Genomic DNA, 27,025 nt, shown 5'->3' with positions numbered 1-27,025 from the left:
ACAACATTCTCACAGGCAAGCTAAGAAAGTATGGGCTGGATGAAAGAACTGTAAGAAAAGAACGTGCATAGAAAACTGGCTGGATCATCAGGGTCAGAGGATAGTAATCAATAGTTTGATGTCTGGTTGGCAGCCAGAATCAACTCGGGTGCCCCGTGGGTTAATCTAGGGCTGGTTTTTTTCAATGCCAACAACCTGGAAGATGGCATAGAGTGTACCCTCATGACACCAAGCTGGGGGAAGCACTAGATATGCTGGAGGGTAGGACTAGGATTCAGAGTGACCTACAGGAATTGGAGGATTGGACCAAACGAAATCTCATGAAGCTCAACAAGGACAAGTGCAAAGTCCTGTACTTAAGACAGAACAATCCCATGTATCAGTACAGGATGGAGCCTGACTGGCTGGGCAGTAGCTCTGCAGAAAAGGACCTGGGGGTTAAAGTTGACAATAAGCTGAATATGAGCCAATAGTGTGCCCTTGTTACCAAGAAGGTTAACAGCATACTGGACTGCATTGGTAGGAGATTAAGGGAAGTGATTATTTCTCTCTATGGGGAAGGCCACATCTGAAGTGCTGTGTTTACTTTTGGGCCCCCCACCACAGAAAAGATGCAGACAAATTGAAGAGACTCCAGTGGAGGGCAATGAAAGTGGTGAGGGGGCTAGGGCACATGACTTATGAGGAAAGACTGAGGGAACTGGGCTGATTTAATCTAGAAAAGAGGAGACTGAGAGGGGATTTAATTGCAGCCGTCAACTATCTGCAGGGGGGGTTGAAAGAGGATGGAGCCAAACTGTTCTCACTGGTGGCAGATGACAGAACAGGGAGCAATGGTTTCAAGCTGCAGCAAGGGAAATTAAGTTAGATATTAGGAAGATTTTTTTTTTTTACTATGAGGGTAGTAAAACACTGGAACAGGTTACCCAGAGAGGTCGTGGAAGCTCCATCCTTGGAAGTTTTCAAGACTCGGCTAGACAAAGCTTTGGCTGAGATGACCTAATTGGGGATGGTCCTGCTTTGAGAAGGGGGTTGGACTAGATGCTCTTCAGATCCCTTCCAACCCTAATTTTCTATGATTCTACGAGGAATTGAAAAATATAAAAGAAGAGTCAAAGGTGTTTTCTGCTGGTCTCACATGAGCAAATAAGGTAAACCTTAATATGATTTTAACCCACAGGAACAGCATCATTCTATGAAAATGATGCTGTGCAATTCTATGAAGGGTTCAAATAATACTTGGCTGTCCTGGGGTTGTCACCCTGGTGGACATACTATGACAAAATAAGGGAAACCTCTACTTTCCAGGAGGAAGAAATAGAAAGGATCCTAATCATCTTGTTTTGCCTGAGACAGTTTCAGACAGGCTTTAGAGAATGGAGGCCCAAAAGACTCAGAACAAGTAGACTTGTTGCCTCCTAATAGCACTTGTGAACCTTCACAAGTCCAAGTGGCAGTATAGGGCACCATAAAAAAGAGACTAAATGAACTGCTAGAGACATTCAGGTGGAATTATATTTCCCTTTGTGCATATAAGTGACAATTTTCTAGTCATCTACTTGGCTGTATTAGCCCCATCTACCTGGCTGTATTTGACACACTTTCCCTGGGAACATGTCCACACATGCGCCTGTTGGGAGCAAATTTGCAATGGGAGCAGTTCAGGGCAGGGCTACTCCTGCCCTGCTCTGCCCCCTTATGGCCAGTAGGGAAACTCTAGGTTTCCCTGGATGCCAGCCCCAGGCTGGAAGGGGCCACCAGAATCAGGCCTGGGCTCCAGAGGGTGGGGGGAGCTTTCTCACTGCTTTCCCCACATCCCTGTCTCAGACACCTGCCTGCTGCTTAACACCTGCTCCAAGATCAGAGATGGGGCTAGGACAGTCTCCCCTGGCCTGGTAGCTCCCTGCTCCTGGGGCTTGAGATTGGAACAAACCTTGGCTCCATCTCACAGCCAGGGCCAGCAGCTGCTGGGGAAGGGGACAGTGTCCCAGCCCCAGCTCCAATTTGCCTCAATCAGGGGCTGGGAAATAGGCAGCTTCCTGGGGTAGAGGGCAGCTCTCCTTCCCTCTGCTGCCTGGGCTGACTGGGAGCAACTTGCTCCCAGTCAGCTATGTAAATGCTCACTACTGTACATTAGCTAATTTGTAGTAAATCTACTACCTGTAAATACAGGTGGTAGAACACCACAAGTTAGCCTATTTTAATGTGCTGTTCATTGCTGTGCTCAGTTACATAGTGATGCTTTACTGTGCAGTAGATTAGTCTACTGAGCAGTTAAGCATCTCAGGTAGGTGCACCCACTTAGTTATACAAGAAGTTTGTTTTTGTCCCCTTGGCCGTACATATAGCCCTCTCTTGGCAATCCAAGAGGCCAGCCTCAAAAGAACACCAGAGACACCTCTGTGCAAGTCTCACTGCTAAGTGGTGGTTTGAGCACTATGTTAGGAGTCAGACAGATGCAGGTTAAATCACACTCGGGATGAGGGAAGCCTAAAATCTGTGTCTCCTGTTTTCTGGGAAAGTATCTTAAACACTCAGCTATTACTGCTGAACCATAGGAAGGCCATCCTCCTCCTCTATCAAGGTGGCTAGTGATGCATTTTAGCCACCTACATTTTTAAGCCTTTGATGACAGTATGCAACCACAAAGGAAGCACACAAGTAACTGCATATGTGCTCAGCCAACAAATAGACTACTGAGGATCCTCTGTCTACACACACACACACACACACACACACACACACACAAATCCACATTACCAGAGAAACAAAATTTCTATCTAAGCTTAAGTGGCAGCCATGGCACTTACATAACCAAACAGACACCATTTAGACACACAGAAGAAAACAGAATTCCACCCTTAGGCTGCAGACAGACAGTAGGGCAGTTCTAACTCATGGCACTTTACATAAAATGCCATGAGTTTGAACCATACCCTTGACACAACCAACATTTACTTGTGGGTCAGGGACGGGGCTGGAGCCAGCCTGCACCAGCCCTGGCCAGCAGATGGGGGCATTCCAGTAGCCTCCAAGGAGGCTGCCAAACCACCCCTCTCCCCAGCCCTGTCTCCCTCTCCCCCAGCTCTGGGCCTGCCAGCACAAGAGGGAGGGGGAAGGGGAGGGAGTCCCAGCTGCTGAATGGCCAGAGCTGAGGGAGAGGTGGGGAGGTAGGGGATGGAGCCCCACCCCCACCTCACAAGGCCCCTCAGCTACCCCTGCTCAGGTATTGGGGATAGGTGTGTTACAGTGTGGCTATAGAGTACTTTCAGGGGCCAGATTGCACAAAAATTGTCACTTTTGTCTGAGCACTTAGTTACTAGGTTGTTTTTAGTATTTGTAGGTATGTGCTATGTTAAAGTTATGTTTGTTTAAATGTAATTCAGTTTGGCTCTGAACACACATTGCAGTACTGGGGACTGTGTAGTATGGCATACTCAAAAAAAGAAATCTGCTTTTTCTTTTGTTCTTCCCCTATCTCTCTGGCCTCTTGCCTGATGTTCAGTAACTCTTAATATCTTTTCAGAATTTTCTCTCTGGTAAGAAATATTTTGGAGAGTTTCCCTAAATTTGAAATGCAAAATATTGAATATGAAGGATTAATGACTTCTAAAAATTATGTTGTGTCATCTTTAAGTTGAAGAATAATATTGACATGGTTTGAGCTGTTTCTTTTTGGTGTGATAAGAACTGGAAATTAGGTTTGATTAAAATCTGAATTTGTATGTGACAACTTACATTTTTATAAATATTTTGAAGCCTCCTTTTTCCTGATATTCTTCATGTTTGTTTTCCTAAGATATTCCTCCTTTCCCATAACCCCATGTTTCTGCTCCTTTATTTCGTCCTTGTTTCTCTCAAAGCCCAAATTCCCTCTCACCTCCAGTGAGCCCTTGTAAGATCCCTTTTCTGACCCCAGCATAGTCTTTTCTAACTGATTCTTAGTATTTTTTATTTATCTTACTTCTGTTTTCCTCCAAACGAGTTGCAGCATGTCTGGTTAGAACATAAAGGTTATATTAGGCAAATTATTAAGTAGGACAGGGCTCTCAAACCACAGTAACAAGGACCACATAAAAACGTAGGTAGGTAGACATGGTACTTTCAGATTTGTTCTCAATGGTTACTGTCCTCAAATTTTTAGGCACTTCACTGCCCCTGGTCAAAGGCACACAAGAAAGTGTTGTCACCTGCTGTTTTTCAGGCAGGCCATGAGCTCACAACTATGAAAAATAGCAGCTCTCCCAGTAGAGAATGCTCAGTTTGTTGAAACCAAAAGATAACAGGAGGTAATTAAACACTTTCAAATCATATTAAAATTTGGGTTCAGTTATCCTTTTACTAGTCCCCTTAACACTTGCCTTTTCATTTTATTTTTTGGCCCAAATAGATTTTTTAATATTTTAATTAGGCATGACAGGGGCAGGCGCAAAAGTAACAAAATGCCTCAGAAGAACATCAACTGTAAATACTGTTCATTTTATTTAAATGCATGAATATTACACATTAATTCAAAATAATCTACATTTCTTTTTATTTTCATAAGTTCAGGAGTTGAAACAGGAATACTGATTTATGTCTCAGTTATAGCATATATAAAGCATCATATCACAACATGGAAAATGTTATTCACTGTTATTTTTGTGTCAAGCAATAAACATCCATGTCAGGGAAAAAAATAATTCGTTAAAAATACAAAAGCCAAAAGAATTATGAAATGGGTAATTGAATGAGAAAGTGAGAAATGGGTAATTTTACTATATAAATACTTTAAAAACTTTTCAGATTTGATTTTAATCAGAATGACATATTCTGTTGTAGTTATGAATCTTAACATTGTCCAGTCCTCCAAACATTGTCATACTATGTTAAAAAAAGGAGGAAAAAAAAAGAAAAGCAAATGTACAAGCATTTAGCAACCATAAACTATCCAAAAGTTTAATTCTTAAATGAATCCCAGCATTTAAGCACCTTTTAATTAGATATGACCTTATATGAAACAAAGAGATTTACCTCTTCAGAACAATCCAATAGTGCCACTAAATCCCAGGGGAGAGTATTAGTACCCTAAACATTGTATCAAAAATAGTTCCTGACTTGTGTGATGTTATTTCTGCAGTGCTTTTTCAAAGGAGAGCTCAGCACACAGATGCCATTAGTGTTTTGGAAGCAGGCTGACAGTTACCTGGAGTTTAAACCCACTCTAACCCATCTGGTTCAAAAAGTGAAATCCAGAATAACATGATTAGATGATAATTTGAAGAACTTCTTCTTTGCTAGGCAATAAGCCATGTCTTGAGAAAAACTCAGCAACAAAAAAATAAGCGGCAAGATGGCCTTCAAATTATTATTACTATTGTTAGTAGTAGTAGTAAGCTAAAATGTCATAATTATAATTAGAAGAAACCAGATTGAGGAGGCCATGTTTCTAGTATGTGAATTCTGAGGGAAAACTGTATCCAAAAATAGGGATTTACAGCGTCTGTGTTTTTAGGACCAATTAATACAGCCAAAATGTAGGAATTTATATACTGCACAGTGTACAAAAAACTATTGTTAAAAAAGATAAGTAGTTCACAAGCTACCTTCAGATTTAATAAAGGAAAGCAATAGTTATGTCTTTAAAGTCTAACAGTAACAGGGAAAGTTTAGCCACAAGACATGGGCATTTGCAAAGATCTTCTTCCTTCCAATGATATAATTATTACTGTTGCATGTGTTTAAGGGCTTTCCAGTGGCTCCTTTTCCTCTTTCGAGTTCTACAGAAACTGAGTTCTACAGGAAATCAAGCCTAAATAAATTTGTTTTTTCAACCACAAGAGGGCATCCATGCATGCAACCTCATGCACACATTCTATGCTATATATTCTTTAATACAAGGATGTCAAACTTGCAGGTCCTGCAGGCCTGATGAATGGCACAGGGTTGGTCCATGTGCTGAAAGAATGGCGGAGAGCCAGTCCATGTGCCAGACAGGTCCCACAGAGCAGACTTGTATGCTGGATCCAAAGCAGATGGCCAGTCTGGTACAGGCATCATATGCAGCATTTGCCCTTGTCTGGCTGTGGACAACACATGCAACACCCACTCCAGACTGGCCATAGGCACCGCATGCAGCATGAGCCTTGGCCTAGCTGGAGACACTGCATGTAGCATATGCCCCAGGCCACCCCCGCATGACACATGCAGTTTGCACCTGTCCCAGCTCTTTCGTGCAAAGCACATGCCTGTCCTGGCCCAACATGGGAAGCACTGTGGGCCAAATGATAGGACTCCATTGGCTAAGTCTGGCCCATGAGTCATATCTTTAGCATCTCTGCTTCAGTATAAGGCCCCAGCTATGGTATTTATCAATTCTGTATACCTGTTCTCTTTCAGATTCCTGAGTCCAACCCCCAACGTTGCTGAAAGGACAAAAACCTAATTCTACCTTCTGTTACCTATACAGGCACCAGTTTTTTTCCTTCATCCTCTCTTTCCAGAGGGTTTGGTCCTAGACCTTTTGAAATTAGTGGCAAATATGTCAATGGTATCAATGAGGGCTGATTCAACTCCCTTTGAATTCAGTGAGAATTGAACTTGATCCCAAGAGAAGGGCATATATACATTCTTACAGGTTGAAGTAAAACACATCTTAAAGGTTTTGCATTAGTTCATTCCTGAGAAGGTCATTAAATTGTGTTCAACAGCAATCTCAATTACTGAATGTGTTGTTCTCTCTTTGATCTTGACACAGGAGTTCAATCACTAATAATAAGGTTCTTTAAGTATATTAAGGGAGAGTGATTTTTTTTAGATTAGGAATAAGTTTTCCTGATGCATAAAAGACTTTTTAAAGCTGAAGTGATCTATGTACATGTCTTTAAAAGAAGAATTTGAACAAGTGCCATAATGACTTCCTTGTAGATGCTTTATTTACTTTGAAAAAGATCATAATCCCTAGATTATATTCAGTAATATCAGAAATAAACCTCTTCCTCTGCAAAAATATGAATAGCACCAGAATATATAGATTAGCACCAAAAAGACAGCCATTACTATCTGTTTCATTAGACATCTGACTGGCAGTTATTATGGTATAAAAGGCTGCATTAGCTTGTATCAGGACATATTTTTACTTCTATAACTCTCATAGTATCTTTTATTTGAATCACAGCTATTCTTCATCTTATTTTAGCATTTGACCAATTCTACAAATATTTGTTTTAAATTTAAAATAGAACAAGATTTTTTTGTTCAAAGGAATATATTTCCAACAGCCAATTTGTTGTTAAACAGCACGTACCTTTTCTGCTATGAAGAAAGAGTGGGTCTGGATTTTTAAGTCCAAAAAAGGAAGTTGTGGGGTTTTGCTTCTTCTCTTTCTCTGTTTGCAAACCCAAGGATATATTATTATATTATAGTAGATACCGTGGGTCTCCCTGACATTTCTGGTACTTTAGCTCCTGCACTACTTTGTGTCAGGTAATAAATCAAGCAGCACTGACACAGGCCATCAAAGGAGAAGTTGACTGGCATGGTTGTTATTCAACCCAAGAGAGAGTTGATGATTTTAATTACAGGGATTCAAATAAATAATATAGAAAGATTTATGGTCCACAGCACTATTATAATAAATGGAAGGGTAAATTGTATTTCGTTAATCAAATGTCTGATTAGTAGTAACCCCTATTGATGCTGGTATACTCAGAAGCTGCTCTTATGAAATAGCTTATACTCAGATTATTTCCTGCTGCTATCCATTACAGTATGATTATAATAGATACAATGATCCCTAGCACCATGACTGGGTGTTGTAAAAAATCTGCACACCTGTGTGATAGTTGCAGTTTCCTGTATCCACAGAAAACAAAATATTCCACACAATCAACTTATTTCTACCAACTTAAAAAAATGAACAGATACAATAAGATATATACCCGTTATAATAATTTCAGTTGAATTACTGATGTATAAATTAATTTATAATTTCTAGTCTGGTTTGAAAAGTGTCCTACACAATGTACAAGTTGCAAGTTACAAAGTGCATCATTATTATTAAATGTCAACCCTAATACTGTAGGCTCTACAGCTTAATCTGAACATTTGTTAAATGTATACTCTGCCTAATTATATTTTCTTCAATTGCAAAATAAAGAAAATGTAAAGATGCAGTCCTTATCCTTCCCCCTTTCCTTCTCCAAAGAGACCTATCATAGGATACAAATTGCCCTTTGCATCTGATCTTCTACTCTTCTGTTAAAAATGTTCTTTGGGTTGCAGTGCATGGTCAACTTGACAGTTAGATCTCATCAAAATCCTTTAAGTGTGTGTATAAGTGGTAGATAAAATTTGTGTTAACTCTCTGGATAGGGGAGAATTTCATACTATTTAAGTTTTCTGACCAGTAAGGACTGAAGGACTCCAGGCCCTTTATTTACAGTCAGGAAAATCCATAAAATTATAATTGTTACTAGTATCAAAACAGGAGCATTAACTTAAGTGCAGCATTTAAGCTTGGAAATTTATCAATGGTTTAGGATTATATACCTCTCAAAGTACTGTCTTTTCAGACAAAGAAATGTTGCTTCCAGAAATGTTTGAAGAGCTACAGTACAATTAAGGACCTCATCCAAGTAAATGTCAAATGATAGGTATCCAGAGGGCCAACATTTTTATGCTGTCCAGTACAGAACTCATGATATCAATATTATTGGCATGTTTGGCAAAAGGGTTGATTACATATATATATAATTCCCTTTTTTTAAGTTTAGAAAAAAATTACTTGTTATCATCCCCTCTATTACGATGGCAGACTCCCTTGACCATCCTTGGGAAGATGGCATTATTGCTTTAAAAATGCATGTATACAATACCAGTGAAGTTGTACCACTCTAATTGTAGTACTGACTCTAGCTACATCAAGTTCAAAAAGTTTAAAGCTTTGCGCTCAGCCATACTAGGCACAAATGGGAACATGGAAAATTGGAAAGAAGTAATTGTGCTCTCTGTTCTGTGTGGATTAAATTCTACATTGTAGTATTCTGTATATCCCTTAGTCAGTTCAATTACAGTTGCACATGTTGGTATACTAACAAACAAGAGTTTGAAATCTAACTATATAATTCAGGAAACCTATCTGTTCAGTGTTCTAGTTTAAGCTGTAGCCATTAATTCTCCATACGTTTTCTACTAAGCACCCATTCTGGAGGGGGGGTAAATACATTTTTTTTCAAGAAATAGCCCTGCTCCATTGTGTAAAGCACACTGTCAACTGCTATACTAATTATCAGTTTTTTCAAATGCTGTTAAAAGATTTTCTCTTTCCCTTTTTTAAGTTCATTAATCAATTTGATCAATGACAATTTTTTGGGGAAATGTTTTGATTAAACCTTAGGCCAGATCTATCTTTGAAATATTCTCCAATATAACTATTTCAGTTAGTGGAAAAGTTTTTTTAAAAATCAGAATAGTTACACTGATAAAAACATGGATGCTATTTATTTACATATAGGTGTCTTGTAACAATGCAGTCATTTTCCTTCCCATATGGAAATTGATATGCTTGTATAAAACATCTTTATACTAATATAATTATGTTCACCTGGGGGAGGTGAACTGGTTACAGTGGTAAAATACTGGTAATTTTTTCTACTGTAGAAAAGGTTCTAATTAGATTGGTGAATACTTTCAGCCCCACAGTATATTGTGGTGGTGCAAAGGCCAACATAACTCCCTATTCTTTACTTCTCTCTGTTCACACAGGCATTATTGATGATAGCAGCAGCTGTGCACTGAACTCTTGAAAAATAATTTAAGTTAATAACTGTTGTGTATGAGGTAGCTAAAATAGGGCTGAAACTTGCAGTTTCTCCTGTATGTGTGTATACTCCTTCTCAGACTATCATCAAATGTGTACATGTAAGCACAGGTACAAAATAGAGTACCACTTCCAAGACAAGGACAATGCATTGTGTTGTACAACACACTACAGCAGTGATTTTCAAATCTTTTGCATTTGCATACCCCTAAAACATTTTGAATGGAGGTGTGGACCCCTTTGAACTATAAGCATGGCTGTTCACATACTTTTGATAATCATAGTCTTCTTTTGCGGACCTCTTAGACATAGTCTGTGGACCCCCAGAGGTCCACAGACCATAGCCTAAAAAACACTGCACTACAGTCATGGCTGTTGTTACTTTTTAAATATTGATTTAGATTCCAATCACACTTTGCTGTCTATATGTATAATTTTAAAGGAAGTCAGGTTTTAGACTTAAGTTGACAGTGCCCTTTTTAATGTGCTTTTAATAGAAAATAGAATACATTCCTTAGGAAACTACACTTTCCTAAGATGAACATAAGCTTATCCTTCTCTACATGGCAATCATCTGAATTGGAGAACATTTGGCTATAAATTCAAAGGGTTAAAATAAATGTATTCTGTACTTTGAAAACTAATTTAACAAAAGCATACAAAAAGAAAACCAAGGTATTATTACAGTATCTTTATATATATATTTATAATATGTGCAAAATTCAATATACAAGCTTTTGTTATTCAGCCATATTATTTAAAAGTAATGTAAACTGATGCTAGCTTATTTAAACCAATATAAGTAATTTGATGTAACTCCCGGGAAACAAAGATTGTCAGTACAAGATCCTCCATAGCTAGGTGGACAAGCGGAACATGGGACTCCTACTTTATATGGGGCTTCTCCAATCCAGTTGCCCCTGAAGAAAAAAAAAAGTAAGAACATTTTTTAGTAATTTGAGAAACAAATATATACCCAAAACAAGTGCAAAATAAATTTGGGGGTTATGTTTCCCATAGGGTACTTATAAAATATATCCATACTCAGTTTGGAATAACTTTTGCAGGCTTCCCCTCTAATCAAAGGAAAACAACCAAAACACTTTTTTAGTAAGGAACTGGGGCACAAACACGGTTTCAAAGTTTTCTTAGACTGTTAAAGTGCTTTAGTTTAATGGCTACATACATATTTTTCAAAGTTAGTAAGTTATATCTCACTGGAGAGTTCAACCACATTAGGCTGAGGCTGAACCCAGGATGATTTGCTCAAGGGAAATGGGAACATAAAAGACTATTCACAACAGCATTAGACAAAAAGTACTGGAAGTGGAAGATTACTTGAAAGTTGAATGAAAGGATGAAGGCAAGATTCTGCTGGAGAAGGGCCCACGCATCATTATTTGTAGGCTCTAGGTGTTCTGTGGCCATGGGCAACTGGTGCCTTCTGATACTGGGGGGCCCTAGTGGCCAATAGCCAACCGGGGTGTGGATCACCCACTGGTCCATCGCTGCTGCTAGTGGAAGTATCGACAGCAAAACCGGAAGTGCTGGCGGCAAACCCAGAAGTGCCACTGGTGCTTCTCTTGATGCCCCCATAATTTCAGGGGTTGTACTGGCTGTCACCCCCCCACTCCCCAGCCTGTGAGGCCCAATCTCGGGGGGGGCACATGCCCTCCTCATGTCCTCCATACACATTGCCTATGCCTGTGGCCTTTCCAGATGAGAGTATACCACAAACCATATTATTGACTAGACTGGAGGGGTGGATCCCCCTTAACTCCTCTTGAAGCAGGCCCAGTGGGCAGTTAGAAATGTATGACTCATGGAGAGCAAACAACAGGAAGCCTGTAGCTCAATGAAATGGGCATACCTCTGAGAATTCAAAGTTATAAGTTTCAGTTCCCGCATCTAGGGTTATTTCTGGGTTTTATCCAATGACTGTCTACTGTAAAAATATATGAATGGTCTCAGTAGTAGGGACTGGAGCTAAGGTGTATCCCCTCCCAGAAGAGTAACATAACAGGGTCCTTGTTTCCCAAAATAAAGGAGGTTTCATCAATAAGTCTGTTTTTTTACCCAATTCACCTGTTAAAGGTTATACAATCTTTGTGGCCACAGATAAAAATCCTTTTCTTTTTCATAAGACAGCTGGGACAACAACATTATTCAAACTCACTCACTCACATATTCTTCCCTACTTGTGGATCTGTGCCATTGAAAGTTTATGGAAAATATGCACAGCTTATTATTATTTTGTTTCTTACACAGCACCAGGGGTGTGCATAGCCCTGTGCAGCCAAAAATTCCAGTCTTTCTCCTCCAGAGCTAAAGGTCTGGTCTACAATAAGACAGCTTGCGTAAAGTGAAGACTGATATGAGCAGAGAGATTGCGGAACTGGATGCTAAATTAGATACAGCATAGCAAGTGGAAAAAGGGCATGTGGAGTGGGGGGAGTTATGAAAAGGGTAATACTACAGTATGAAATATAAAAATATGTTTTTGTTCCAAATAAATATTAATGTTTCCATTTTTGTTTGTGTGCATTTATGATCAATAAAGCTAATTGAGGGGATAGACCCAGCAAAAAACCATGAATGAAGGTCAGCATTAAAATGCTAAGTCATGAAAAGAAGTTAAGATCCTTACAACGTGACCCTAACATACAGAAAGTATGACAGTAAACAGAATAAAAAATAAAGGAACTTACTTTGGGGCATAGTTGCATACCAAGTAAACAGCTCGTTGCCAAACCGACCCCCAGACATTCATATTGTGGCATGTATGGATAGCGCAGCCTATGCGATTGGAAGTGGCCCAAACCATCTGAATAAATAATCATTATTGGTAAAGTCCAAATTGAAAAGAAATATATATAAGAGACAGAGCTATAAATACACCATAGAAAAGTCCACCTTTGAACTGTAGATTGGTAAAGAGAATGGAATTCATATAACCTGTGTATAGTGTGTGCACATGGGTCCATAGCATCTCAGAGGGCACCTAGGGTTGCAGTCCTGAGGATATGGGAAAGCATAGTCCTTCACTTCATCATACCATGGCTTTACCAGCTGAAGAATGGACCGATACCTAGATTTATTTAAAGGCAGAAGAGGAGAAATACATTTTAAAGCTTTATACATTAGAACATTCTGTCATACATCCATGGGATGTGTTATGGTCTATTTAAGAACAACTTTTCTTTTGAGACTTGAAATGCTGGGTTAAAGTTACCAATGACCAGTTATTCATTTGCATATTTCTAAGTAGAATTAGTTTTTTTGGGGTTGGGTTTTTTTTTTTTAATTACAAGCTAGTCTAGTGGTTGTTATCATGCTATCTGAAAGGTTCACATATGTGTGGCTTCACTGTAATTTACACTAACTGAGATGTCCAACTTGTACAAAGCTGCACAAAAATTCTACAAGACAGTTGCCTACCTTCCAGTTCTTACAGACAAGTTTTGACCCAAGAATCTCAATAAGTAGGAAGGTCCATGGTCCCAAATGCATGTAGCAGCCCAAGCCTCTGCTGATTTGGCAAGAGTTTCATCCCAAACCTGCCAAAATAAAACGTCTTTAGCAAAAGCAATAAAAATTACATTATGGTGCAAGACAGTAAGAGACAGGTACCATAAGATGTAATCATGTAAATAAACCATATCAGATTCATAGCTCAGTACCTGAAGCAGGCTTTTAAAATATGTTAATGAAAACTGCAGTTCTCATGAACTAATCCTCTATTCTGTGCTTTATAAAAACCAAAATCCAGTCAGAGGCCTCCCTTACTTACAGGAACACAGATCTACCACACACTGGACTTATGAGATCTTCCATAGGACCAAATCAGATAAACAAGGTCTGCTAGTTTACATGATCCCATGTATGTAGACTTCCTGAGTCACAAATGGACCCTTTGGGTCCTGGCCCTCTGTAGATTTGTATGGGGTTAAAGATAAGAAAGGATTGGCTAGGAGCTATTGTCAACCTTGTATTTGTTGGAATGAAGGTTAAGGGGATACATATTCAGCTGGAGAACATGCAAGGGAATGATATTGCAGCCCTAGCCATAGCCAGTCATTTTAGTGCCCATTGCAAGTTGTGCAGATTACCCTCCTATATGCTACTATGTAATTACTTCCATTTCAAGTAATTACACCCTGCCCCCATGTGATGGCACCCCCCCATGCGATGGCACCCAGTGCCAGTTCACCACTGACACTGCCCTTGCTATGGTACTGAATTTAGCCTTGGATGATTTCACATACTTTTTGAAAACTGCTACATCCAGCAAAAGGATTCCTGCATGCATTTGTGAACCAGGGGAGCACATGCTTTTGAGACTATATTGTCAGCAAAGGGTATATAGCACAAGCAATGAGTCAGAGTGGAGGCACTGATCCTCTTCAAGCTCCACCAGCCAGGATCTATTTGAGTATAAGCTCCCATAAATCATTCTGCATGGGAACAAATGCCGCCCCTCTGAAATAATAGGAAAACAAATTAATAAAGAGATCTTTCAGAGACTGCCTATCTGTAAGTCCCCTTTCAGGAGTTCTGTTATAGGTATAGAAATTGCAGTGTATCATTCTTTATTACTAAAGACATTTGAACAATGGGGGAACATTTTTCCTTATGAGTTAACCAGTTATCTTAACGAAACCTGAACACAGGTTTAGTTACAACACAGTTGTAACCAAATAGTTATTTCCAAAGCAAACACTTATGAAGTCATTAACAGAGGAATGTCTCAGCCAAATAAACAGAAGCAATGAATGATCTCTTACAAAAAGAATACATGTTGATGCTAATGCTCCAGCCATAGACTGTCTTCCTATTGACATGAAATATGTATGTTCAGACCTCTACAGCTCAACTTACAAAGCAAGCCTCTAAAACTTGCTGAGTTTACAATCTAGTGTGTCCAAAGCTGCAGAATGATAGTAGTGGGAATCAGAAAATCAAAGTCTGTTGTCCTAGGTCATATCCCTGACTCCATGGGACAGGTAAGACAAAGTTGCCTATGTAAAATATGACATCTGTTTGAGTTTATGAAACTACTATATCATTGAATGTCTTTGTATATATTGGATTACAAATATAAGAAAGCCTATGTCTGTATCCCCTCACAGAGATGAAGGAGGGAGATATGACTGGGATAATTAAGCCTTTAACTTGAATAGTTTCTTCAAATGAAACTTCTGTAGAGCCACGATGGCTGCAGCCTAATGTGAACAAACTTTCCCAAAGTAGCCTACAGGAGGTGAGACTGGAGGAACGGAAAATCCACCAAAAATGGAAGAAGCAAAGACAAAAGGTGTTAAAAGTTGCTGTTAAAAAAGAAATATGCTCACTGAGCTGAGGAATCTTTTGAAAGCTAGATCTGAACAAGCTAAGGAAAGCTGAGTTAGAGAAATCAGGGGTAAGTCCGATAAGGTACCAGGGATTGGAAAAGGGCCAATGTGGTCCCCATTTACAAGAAGGGGAGAAAGGAGGACCCTGGCAATTATAGGCCAGACAGTCTTACCTCAGTCCTTGGGAAGACCTTTGAGAAAATTATCAAGGAGCACATCTGCAAGGGCCCAGCAGGGGAGGTAATGCTCAGGGGCAACAAACATGGGTTCACTGATGGCAGGTCCTGCCTGACTAACCTGGTTTCTTTTTATGTTCAGGTCACTAAGTCCCTGGACGAGGGTGTCAGGGTGGATGTCATCTTCCTGGGCTTCAAGAAGGCCTTTGACACTGTTTCCTACCACATTCTCTTAAAAATAACTTGGTGACTGCAGCATTGATGCCTACACAGTCAGATGGGGGGCAAATTGGCTAGATGGTTGCACCCAGAGAGTGGTGGTGGACGGGTCATTTTCACCTCGAGGGATGTGGGCATGGAGTCCCCCAGGCCTCGGTCCTGGGGCTTGTACTGTTCAACATCTTTATCAGTGATCTGGATGTGGGTGTGGAATGCACACTGTCCAGATTTGCTGATGACACCAAGTTGTGGGGCGAGGTGGGCACGCTGGAGGGGAGGGACAGAATCCAGCTAGATCTAGACAAATTACAGAGGTGGGCAGATGAGAATAGGATGGAATTCAATGCAGACAAGTGCAGAATACTGCATCTAGGGAGAAGAAACCAGCAATACGCCTATAGGCTGGGGAACACCCTTCTTGTCAACATGGTGGCAGAAAGGGATCTTGGAGTCATTGCTGACTCCAGAATGAACATAAGCCACCAATGTGAGGAAGCAATCAGTAAGGCTAACCATAACTTGTCATGCATCTACAGATGCATCACAAGCAGCTCCAGGGAGGTAAGCCTTCCCCTCTTTGTGGCATTGGTCAGGCCACAGTTGGAATACTGCATCCAGTTCTGGGTGCCGCACTTCAAGAGGGATATGGCTAGCACTGAGAGGATCCAGAGGAGGGCCACTCATATGGTCAAGGGGCAATGGGGCAGGCCCTATGAAGAGAAGCTAAAGGGTCTGAACCTATTCAGCTCCACAAGAGAAGGCTAAGATGGGATCTGGTGGCCATTTACAAACTCACCAGTGGGGACCAGCGGAAATTGGTGGGGGAGGGAGGGCTCTGTTCCCCTGGGCACCACCTGGGGTTACTAGGAATAACGGCCACAAATTGTTGGAGAGAAGGTTCAGGCTGGACATCAGGAGACATTACTTTACAGTTAGGGATGCCAGGCTCTGGAATGGGCTCCCAAGTGAGGTGGTACTTTCTCCTACCTTGGGGGTCTTCAAGAGGAGGCTGGACAGATATTTGGATGGGGTGATATGGTCCTAGCACCCTTTCCTGCCCGAGGCAGTGGGTCGGACCTGATGATCTGTTTAGGTCCCTTCTGACCCTAAGCACTACGATACTATGAAGTCCATGACCAGGAAGAGAAGACCCAGCCAGCAGAGTGGGGTCCAGAAGAAGGGAGCTGCAACACCTGAAGGCACTGACCACATCTCAAAGATCACTCAAGAACATGAGTACTGAGGAGGAGGAAACTGTATACATATGTTCCTATTTTGTCATGATATACATATCTCTTGTATTCCACCTCATATTACTGATTTAAGAATTCTACTGCAATATCTGTGATTAAAGGGTTAAATTGTAACTTGCTACCTCCAGAGTTGGAACTTAGGAGATTCTCCTTAAGATATTATAGAGACTTATGGTCAGCAATTCCTTAAAAGTGTACATGAGAGGCCAGAGCCAGGAACTGTGCCTGGAGCCTGCTCAGACCCAGGGGAGCTTAGAAGCATGTGGTCCAAATACAGCTGCCTGGTGATTATCCATTAGGACCAGCTCAGCCAAAATTGTGACACCCCATAAACACTCTTCCTTGCTGATATTAATCATGCCTCTGGCAGGAATACTCTCTGCCAGAAGGTTGTGTGCCCACTTGAAGCAAGCCTGGCTAGGGGCCCACAATAATCTCCATGTGCAACATATTTGCACAAATAGCACTGAGCTTCTCATTTGGACCCAACATGATTTTAATAATAAAATTATCTTGCCTATACATAACACATATTTTAAAAAGTGTAGTCTATACTATTAAAAGGCCTGCAATTATTGTCACTTTTTTTTTTTTACTAATAGTGGTTGTTTAAACTTTTGCATTTAGACAGTGAAAGCAAACCTAAACCACTTCTTCTTTGTTTCTGTTCCCTTTCACTTTCTTATTCTCAAATATCAGAACAATGCTACAATGTTGGGGTTGTGAAAGCAGTAGGAAAATATTGAAATCCAAATTACTGGATGCACAGGCATGACTTTCATACATAATGGCTAGGGACACAAGTTACACATAAACTAGTTTAAGAGATCAGAAACTGGTTTAAACCTGTAACAGAACAGAAGTTCAGTGAACATAAACCAGTTTCAAAACAGCTGAGACTGGGTTAACATAAACCTGGCTGAATGTAGTATCAGACTTAACTAATTTAGGTCAAACTTATTTATGAAACTTCTGTTGCAAACCCCTTCCTGGTTCAGGTTAAATCAGAGTCTCCCAGCATCCCAGGATGCTTTGCAGCCCTGGACTGGGCTGTGCTGTCTGCTCCAGAGAGAAGGGTTGGCCCCGCCCCTCTGCTCCCTAGCCGAAGCAGTGAGGGCTGGCTCGCTGGCTGGCTCAACACCCCCCCCACCTCAAGCAAACCCCCCAGGGGTCTGAGGCTAGTAAGGGTAGCTCAGTGTGCTGGCCTTGTCCCCTTCTCTTCATTATGCTGGCTGTGAATGTGGACTACAAATCCCAGAGGTACCTGAAAGCAGGAAGAAGAAGTGATGAGAAACCCTGCAGAGTCCTGGTGCTGTGATTCTGTCCTGCAAATTCCAGAGAACTCGGCGGCAGCAGAAGAGGAAGCAAACACACAGCCAAGCTTCAGAGAAAGGACTATTCTTGTTCAAGCTTTTATGATTTTAATGCCACTACCTTTTTCCCCACCTACCCCCTCTGTAGCCTGGCAGCCCCTCCTCCTTCCACCCAGGTAGATCACAGGCTGGGGCCAGGCCATGCTTCTTCTGCTCCAGTAGGGAAGGGGGGAAAGTCTTGGAGGGCTTCTCTCCTTCCTTCCCTTTGGCAGTGGCTGACAGGCATGTTCTAGCACCCTCTGCTTCTTGCTTGAGCCACTGCAGGCATGTTGCTGCATTTCCTGAATCGAAAGTGAATGTCTGTTCATGTGTTTCTCAGTTTCTCCCCAAAAAACCCAAATGATGTAATAATAGAAATCAAGGACTAAATTAGGGTGAATATAGTTCCTCATGCTCCCCAAATATTGGGAGACTACTGCTTCCAAAAAGCTCTCCCTCCACGTAAGCTGGTGCCTGAAGACCCATCAGGCAAATGAACTGAAACTGGAAGCATCAGGAGACACTGACTTCTGGTTGCCGAGTTACTGGAGATCCCAGACCCTTCCCCCCACCACTAGGTAGAGCAGCAGCCCTTGATGGAAGTAGCAGCTTCCCACCAAGAACCCTTCTCACTAATGGAAGATTTGTCTCCTTTCCAGTTTCCAGGCCCACTAAGAGTTTAAGACCAGCTCTTGATCTTTTTGAGTAACAAGAAATATAAGTAATATGCACTAAAATAGGCAGACACATTGATGAATTCTCTTATAAAGAGCTAACATCTTCCAAAACATAGGAGGGGAAGAATGATCCAGAAACTGCATTTTTATTTGTTTATCACTCTCTCTCTCAATACAGAGTCTCCATTCTGGTCACATCCAAGTTCTGATGCTGATGAGAATGGGGAGGAAGGAGAAAAATATTCAGGTTGAGTAAATAAAATGACTAAAGGCATGGAGGTACAGTTTCCTTATTGGGAGAGGTGAAAAGAACAGGATTCATTAGTAAGAGAAGAGTAAGGGATCATGCAATATACAAAATAATGAACAGTGTGATAACCATTTAGGCTTTACTATTAAACATGCAAAGGAAATTCTATAATGTTAAAAGAATAGATTGAAACAGTGGTCTGGATAATACCTGATCTATGGCATAGTACTTATGACACTGTGAGGGGAAGTCAGTGAGGGCAGCCACAAAAAGACAAATAATCAGACAAAGGAACAATGGGTGGAACACTTAGTAAAATGGTCTTGGTGATGAATGACTATGTCATGAAAATACACTTTAAAATAAATACTGTGGACCCAGATCTTCAGATCAATTTACAATGGCTGATGATCTTGCCCTAGAAGTTTGTACCTTGCCATTAATGGGCAGCCAGCCTCTAGTAGGTGTCACAGTGGAATCAAAGGCTGAAAAAGACATCAAGATGTCATCTTGTTCAGTGGTTTTCAAACTTCCTAAAGTTACAGATCCCTTTCATAGCACTTTTTCTGGCACCGAACCCCTACCCCTATCCTGTGAGCTGCAGGTAACTTGGCCCGGCAATGGTGGCACACTGCCTCCTGATCCACTCCACTCTTACCCCAAGCTCTCTGCAGAGCCCCTGATGACCAATCACAGAACCCCAAAATCCACATTCCTATCTAAACCATCCCATAAGAATGAAAGATATTCTTTAGAAGGGATTTACATAATGAGAGGATAATAGCCTTGTGAGACAGCTTAGGGAAGTTTCAATGTGTTACAAGAAGTACATACTAATTGAGCTTCAGGAGTGAAATTCTAACCTTGCATAGGTCAATGAAAGTACCCAAAAGCTTGCCTATGTCTGTCCCTACCATTCACTTGGTACAATAAAAGGTATCACTCGAGATAATTCTTTCCTCTCACATTTCCTGAACCATCACAGGAACAGTGTCACCTCAACACTAAGAAAGGATATTTTGCCATTGATATCATGCCATTAATGCCATGATTTTTCCCCTACGGTTAGCAAGAAAACATGTAATAACTCCTATAATTTCCATGAAGTACAACATCAGAGAAAAGACTATAAAATATTTGTCAATTATAATTTGTAAGTGAACAGCATCAGTGTTTGTAGATGACTTGGCTGCAGCTACACTGTCAATGTCTTTTCACTGTTGTTGATCAAACTGTTCCTTTTTGTTCTCATGTTCTGCTATCTCTTTGTACCTGTCTGCTGTCCACTGCCTTATACTTCCATTGTAAACTCTCTGGGGCCAAAGCTTGTCTTTTTGTTCTCTGGATGTGTCTGATGTCTATAGTGCTTAGAACAGTATGGTCCTGGGCCTTGGGCAATCTTTCTTATTACAAGAATACTATATTTATATTTATGGATCATTTAAATATGGTGGCGTCACATACCTAACTTATCTGTGTGCAGGTGAGTCTTCTGTAGGACAATAATCTACACCTGGAAACAACTAAATATTAAGGATTGTAACTCACCTACTTATATGTATATGGAAATACATTAAACAAATATATCTGAAACAACAATATTTACCAATATAATTAGAGCTCTCTGTAATCTGGGATTACCCATAACTACTGCTTTTATAAAATCTCATGCAAGTTTGCTAAAGGACTCCTAAATTTTACTATACCACAATTTCAAGATTTATTTATTTTCTAGTAATTTCCCAAGAGAAAATGGCAGCCTTTTAAAAGGAACAAAATTACTTGTGTTTTATTTATGAAGTAAAATACCTAATATTCTTAAATGGGCTATTGCCCTTGGCAGCAGTTACACAGAAAAGGTTCAACATGCAAGCTTTTGCTAAGGACATCTGTGAATGATGAATGTGCCATGGTATGGTTAAATTTTACTGACTAAAACAAAACAGGTATTAAAATCAACATTGTTACTACTTTGAGCATGCTGTTGGGATAGATGAAACATTAAGGACTTGAATTTTATTGGCAGGCAGAGACAACATACCATTTGCACTCTGTACATCCATTAAAGCAGTTTTCTTTTGCATTCATTGCATGCCTACTGTATGAGTATTCAGCTGTAACAGAATGAGTGCCATTTTTCTTCTTTTAGAGGAATACCTCTTGATTTACCTGCATATCATGCTAGAGCCTCATGTGAACCCAGTTTGAAGTGACACATATTGTACAACTACCAGTGGACTAAGCATTTAAGCATTCTCTAGCACAGGCTATGACATAAACACAGGAATGGCAATGCTCTCATTGACTGCAATACAGAGTAGGATTTTCTCAGTATGTTATATCACCACGGTAAAATGGGGCCAAGTAGAGTTAACAAGGCTTTCCCTACAACTGGAAGGGCTAGAAACATACACATATCACACCTATTGGTTAGACACTCCATAGCTGCACAGAATGAAGAAGAGCCCATGTGTAAGCCTTGTATTAGTCCTTTGGTCATGAGCCCGCAGGGGCTGAAGTTAATCAGCAGTGAACACTTCCAGTGCTTGGGCAAAATGGAGGCAGAATGGGGCTCTTTAACACTGTAAACTGACAACCAGTTTGGAATGATGATGATGAATTCTTCAGGGCACTGCATTGATCAAATATGCAAGTCAAAAAAGAAAAATAGCAGATGTTCCTGAATATCAAACAGGTGCTTGGAGGATATGACTCTCCACAGGCAGAAAATAATATGTTAATTCTACCCTGACGTGTAAATGTGTTTAATCCTTCAATTGCTTTTATTCTGGAATGTATTTCTTTGACTTGCCTTCCACTGCCACAAGCTATTATATCCTCCCCATTATGAAAAATGAGCAAAATTCAAATACTGGTTAAGCCTGTACCAGAGAAAAATCCATAGACACTCAATAAACAAATCACAAAGGAGGTCATTTTCAACTACATCTTATTAACACCTTGTCACAGAAATAAAAAGAGAGATGAATAATTTTTACCTCCCATGTTGCTGATACCCACACCGAGATTTATGATCTGGCTTAAATTCTACACAACACATTTCTGAAATTATATTTTTTTCTGGAAAGAAATTGCTGGACTATTCCAAACACACCAAAGAGTTCTGTCAACACTTTACTGCATTTTATTAAGCTTAGGAGTAGTATCGCAGTCTTTTTTCTACCGACTTATTATTTCAAAGATGCAATACAGTAGATGTAGTTACAAAGTTTTCTTTTACCTGCCTTACAGATAGGTAAAATACCCATTTCAAGCAGTACACTCAATTTTAAGTGTAACATATAGCCCCTTATACCAGTAATGCATATATACATTTAAATACATATTCAACATTTATTTTTATTGTGCTTATTATGTAAGGTCACATTTAAGAATTACACATTTTGGTGACTGCATGCCACCAAAATTCCAGTTCATGTGAAATTACCAAATTCCAGAATTCAGAAATTCAGCTTACCTTCATTCTTTGGCATGGGTGTTATGAAAGGAGATGGGCATGTTTTTTGGAGCTGTTCAGAAAATGGGAGTTACTTATTCTGATTTTAAACTGGCCTAAATAAAAATATTATTATGTCTCTATCCATCCCTTGCGGTTTGGGAAAAGGATGACACTAAGAAAGAATATTTGACTGCATCCAGACAAGCACAGCCATGCAGTATGTGGCCCCACAGACTTGTCTGTGGCACCACACACAGCACATTCAGGCATTCTCCATGCTGCCTCCTTCCAATGCAGGAGGTCAGGGGGGAAATTCTGAGGTCAAAAAAACCTGCACAGGAAAAAAGTGGGGTAGCACATACAGCAACAGCGTGTGCCACCCACAACTGCAGCCTGGCCATCTGGAGCCATGCTCCAGCTGTCGACAGACTCCTAGCTGCAGAAGCACCATGTCTGCAGCTTTCCTGACCCCCAGGACCCCAGGTAAAGCTTCTGGGGCCAGCACAGTTGGTCGCCCCAGTGCCTTCGCCCCCACTTGGGGTAACCTGCTGCACACCAGGGCACACGTGGCACATGCATTCCCTAGGAACAAGTAGCAGTGGCACAAGGTATTCATGTGGACATGGCCTTTTTGTCTCCTACCCTAGACAGTGGCATCATAAGGCACTAAAAAGATAAAGTAAGTAGTGTTGACGTGGACAAATTGATCCGGTACTGAGTGATACACATTACTGGCATTTTTCTCATCCTCCTACCTATTTTGGCATGTATTGGAAACATTTAAATTACTAGCCCTTATTGTCATGAAGAAATCTTTAAAATATAATTGGGTATAGAGTCAGCCAAGAGACAGACACTGAATCTGTAAGAGGCTTGCTAACTGGGCCATGAATATTAATAGGATGTTAATAAGGAAGCTTAATGATGACGTTATAGATACTAATATTAATCATTTTAGGAGAAATAATCAACTACTCTAAAATGCTGAGCAGGGAGGTAGTTAATCATATTAGTCTGAAGTATAGAAGGTAAGGCAGGGTGGCACCTTAGCACCTTTTCACACCTTACACTGAGAGCCACCCAATGTGGCTGGTGGTAGTTGTTGATTGGTGGTAGTGCTAGCTCAAGTTTGGAGCACTCATACTCCAGGGCAGCAGGGGCCAAGAAAACTGAAAAGGCAGAATCTCCGCTCCCAGAGCTCCCCTGGTTCCCTGCATGCCAAGGGCTCCCCCCTCTGCCCCATGGGGGTCTCTCCTGCCTCCCCTCCCCCACAACTTGTCTTTTTGTGGCTGCCTGCACTGCCTGTCCCTGGGCCACTGGGGAAGTAGGCAGGGAAGAATTAACCTGCCACTGCCACCACTGCTAGGCTGCTGCTTCTCTCCAGGCTGAAGACTACCCAGAGAGCTGCAGCAGTGGTGGCAGCAGGTAAGCAGGCAAGTTAACCCTTCCCTGCCTGCTCCCTGTGACAGACAGCATTGGCAGCCATAAGTAAGGAGAGGTAGGGCAGTGAGCAGGGTGCTGGGGCCTGGGGGGGCTGTGGGAACAGTCTGGGGGATGGGGAGGGGTAGGTGGGGCGTTTAAACTAAGGTGTAGCCTAGAGGGTCTATACCTTAGTGTAACATGAGTTGGGTAATGCAGATCAGAAATAATCCTGCCCTGAAGTGGTGTAACTTTGAGCTACATAATGAGAGCTTAAAACTAGTTTTAGGTGTTAATGTTCACAAAGTCCAGGTGTTAAGATCTCCAGGAGCCACCCAAAATTACTATGTAACAAGGCCCTTAGAGATGAACTGGCTCAGAAAGGCCTGAGCTTCTATAGGCAGTCTACTTTCTCTTTCTCAGTAGTAAAGAAAATTAATCTACATGAAAGACAAGAAAAGATGCATAATGTGACATTAATCTTGCCCAAAGAAACAGAGATAATTTAATATGAATAATTTAAACATATCTCTGCAGTGTAAATTTCACAAGCAGGAAATCTTTTCTGTGTAGTTCTATTCATACCTTAAATCCTAATTAAAGGTCAAAGTTTCTTCCCAAGCCCAGGCAACGCAATGGACCAGTATGGTTAAGGTAGCTAGTTCCTATAGCTAATGGCATGCAAAGAAGAAATGAAAATATCTTCACATCTTGCCACCACTGGCTCCCCGAACCAAATTACCAGGTACCCATTTAAAAGATGCCTTATCCTCCCCAACATTGTCCCCTTAAAACCATAGTTTCCAGGGTTTCATCCCATTTGATCACATTTTATACATATCCCATTTAGCTATATCCTTTGGCACCGAGATAATATCCCTTCCCAGATAATATTGAGAACGTTATGAAAGAAGATGAAAAATTCCCTCGCACAGCTTCTTTACAGATCAGGAGGGATCCTGGCTTTCTCTATTTAAAAATCCCAAATTCTCTGATTAAAAAAATTCCAAAATGTTCTGATTAAACCCCCCAAATCTATGTTTTTCCACAATTAAAATGAAACATCACTACCTATATAGGAATAAGTTGAACACAATATTTTATTAATATACAGTAGAATCTCCAGTAACTGATACCTTACAAGCGGACATGCTCTGTTAACTGGCATGCCAGCTTGCAAGGAAAAGTGAAATCGAAGTGCCCACCATGGCAATTCTGGTTTCTCTGAGCCCCCACGGCCTGGGGCAAAGCAGCCTGCACTGCTGAGCCCCCACGGCCCAGGTGCATAACAGGCTGCGTGGGGCATGCCTTCCTGTCCTGCAGAGCCCACAGGAGGGTTGGCAATGCTGTGGGAGGGTCAGCAATGCCCTGGACTCAGAGGGAGAAGCGGCGGCCTGAAAAAGCAAGGACGCCTATTCAGGCCACTCAATTAACCAGCATATTTTGTTATCCGGCATCCCCCATTCCTGGGGGATGCTCGATAACAGAGCTTTTACTGTAGTTACAATTTTAAAGCCATTTGGAAACCTACCAGTGCTTCAATCATTATAATAAAATACAGTCTAAATACCTCTATATTTTGGAGTTTGATTTGGGGGTTTTTTAATCATAGAAAATCAGCTGCTTTCTGGCTCTGAGCAGCTCTGATATGCTGGTGCTCCTCACTCCCAAGCCACTTCCCCCCCCAACTACCCCCAGCCCTGCTGGTGCCCCTCCCTCCTGACCCCCAGCCCCCTGTCCCCACCAGTGCCCCTCACTCCTGGCCCACAGGCCCCGCTAGCCTTGCTGGTGCCCCTCACTCCTGAGCCACTGTTCTGCAGCCCCCCCAGTGTGTGCTTGACCATAGGGAGGAATGCCTGACTATAGGCAATGCCATTGGCAAAGTGTCATGGGGCAATGGGGGGCACATGCCCCCCCTGATATTTGTGCAGCATAGTGGGGCACAGGGCTGCAGCCTGGGCTGACCAGCACCAGGCCACCTCCATAGCCCAGTGGGCAGGACCAGAAGTAGGAAGGCAAAGCAGGGCAGAGAGACTTGCTACTGCCACCTCCACCACCACCACCACCACCAGGACCCCTGCACAAACCATGCTGCCATGGAGTAACACCGAGCCGCCAGCAGTGTGAGGAGTAACAGACAGGTAGAGTGGCTGCACTGCCCTCAACCCCTCCTGCCACAGCTCTAACCTGTTGCCATGGCCCGGCCACCACCATCACTTCCCACCCAACCTCCCCGCCAGGACAGAGGTGTGGCTGGGCACACAAGTAGCTGGGGGTAGGAGGAGGTGAGTCCAGAGCAGGTCCCCCCCAGCCTGTTGCTACTTGAGCTGCAAGTAGGATGGTGTTACTCCGTGGTGGTGTGTCTGGTGTGGGGGTCCTGGAAGCAGCAGCAAGCCTCACCTCCCCACCCTGCTCAGCCCTCCCATGCTGGGTCCCACTCACTGGGCCACAGGGGCAGCCTGGTGCTGGTCCGACCAAAGTGCAGTCACATGCCCCATTGTAGGCACAGAAATCTGGGGTGACACATCCCCCACACGTCCCTCCAACATGTCGTCTATAGTGCCTAACCCCTCCCTGGGAGTGAACACAGCAACAGGGAGCCAGCCTCTCCACCCCAGCAGCCCCCACAGACAAGCCACCAGTGGCTTTGTCCTGCTCTTGGCAAAGCCCTGCAGCCACACATTCTGGCCCCCAGCCCTGGGCCCCACACACTGTCCTGGTTGACCAGTGACCACAGCCCCAGCTGCCAAACCTGCCCCACTCCTTCCCTCATCTCAGCACAAGCCACCACCACAACCTCAATCTGTCCTCCCTGCTTACCCACTTATCACCTATGCCCCTCCCCCCACTGCAAGACCTACCTGCAATCAGCTGGGGGAGCTGCTGTCCACCATGCTGCCTGGGGCCATTTTGTTAGCCATGTGCATGTGTGCACATGCACATGGTGCCCTCAGCCTCCAATCAGCCTCCTTCCACTCCCCCCAGCCCCAAGCAGCACCTTGCAGGCCCGAACTCTGTCAGTCTGCAAGGGGAAACCCATGGTTTCCTGCATTTTTCTCCTTTAAAGGA

General features: G+C 42.0%; 1 protein-coding gene across 1 annotated transcript in view; it reads right to left on the bottom strand.

The window, feature by feature from the left end:
* Positions 1-4,460: 4,460 nt before the first annotated feature.
* PI15 (peptidase inhibitor 15) overlaps positions 4,461-27,025 on the bottom strand; it is a 56,618-nt gene continuing 34,053 nt past the window's right edge. Inside the window, exons 3-6 of the mRNA XM_019527819.1 lie at positions 13,238-13,356; positions 12,755-12,887; positions 12,508-12,623; positions 4,461-10,719 (exon numbers count right to left, since the gene is read on the bottom strand). Of these exons, the coding sequence (XP_019383364.1) occupies positions 10,584-10,719; positions 12,508-12,623; positions 12,755-12,887; positions 13,238-13,356 (504 nt within the window). The 3' untranslated portion in view covers positions 4,461-10,583. The remainder of the gene's footprint in view (positions 10,720-12,507; positions 12,624-12,754; positions 12,888-13,237; positions 13,357-27,025) is intronic.

This window comes from Gavialis gangeticus, unplaced genomic scaffold, assembly GCF_001723915.1.
Source record: "Gavialis gangeticus isolate Ggan-Ray unplaced genomic scaffold, GavGan_comp1, whole genome shotgun sequence".
NCBI classification, from domain to species: Eukaryota; Metazoa; Chordata; order Crocodylia; family Gavialidae; genus Gavialis; species Gavialis gangeticus.
Note: the sequence above shows the minus strand (reverse complement) of the source record. Positions and strands in the feature narration are given on the sequence as shown.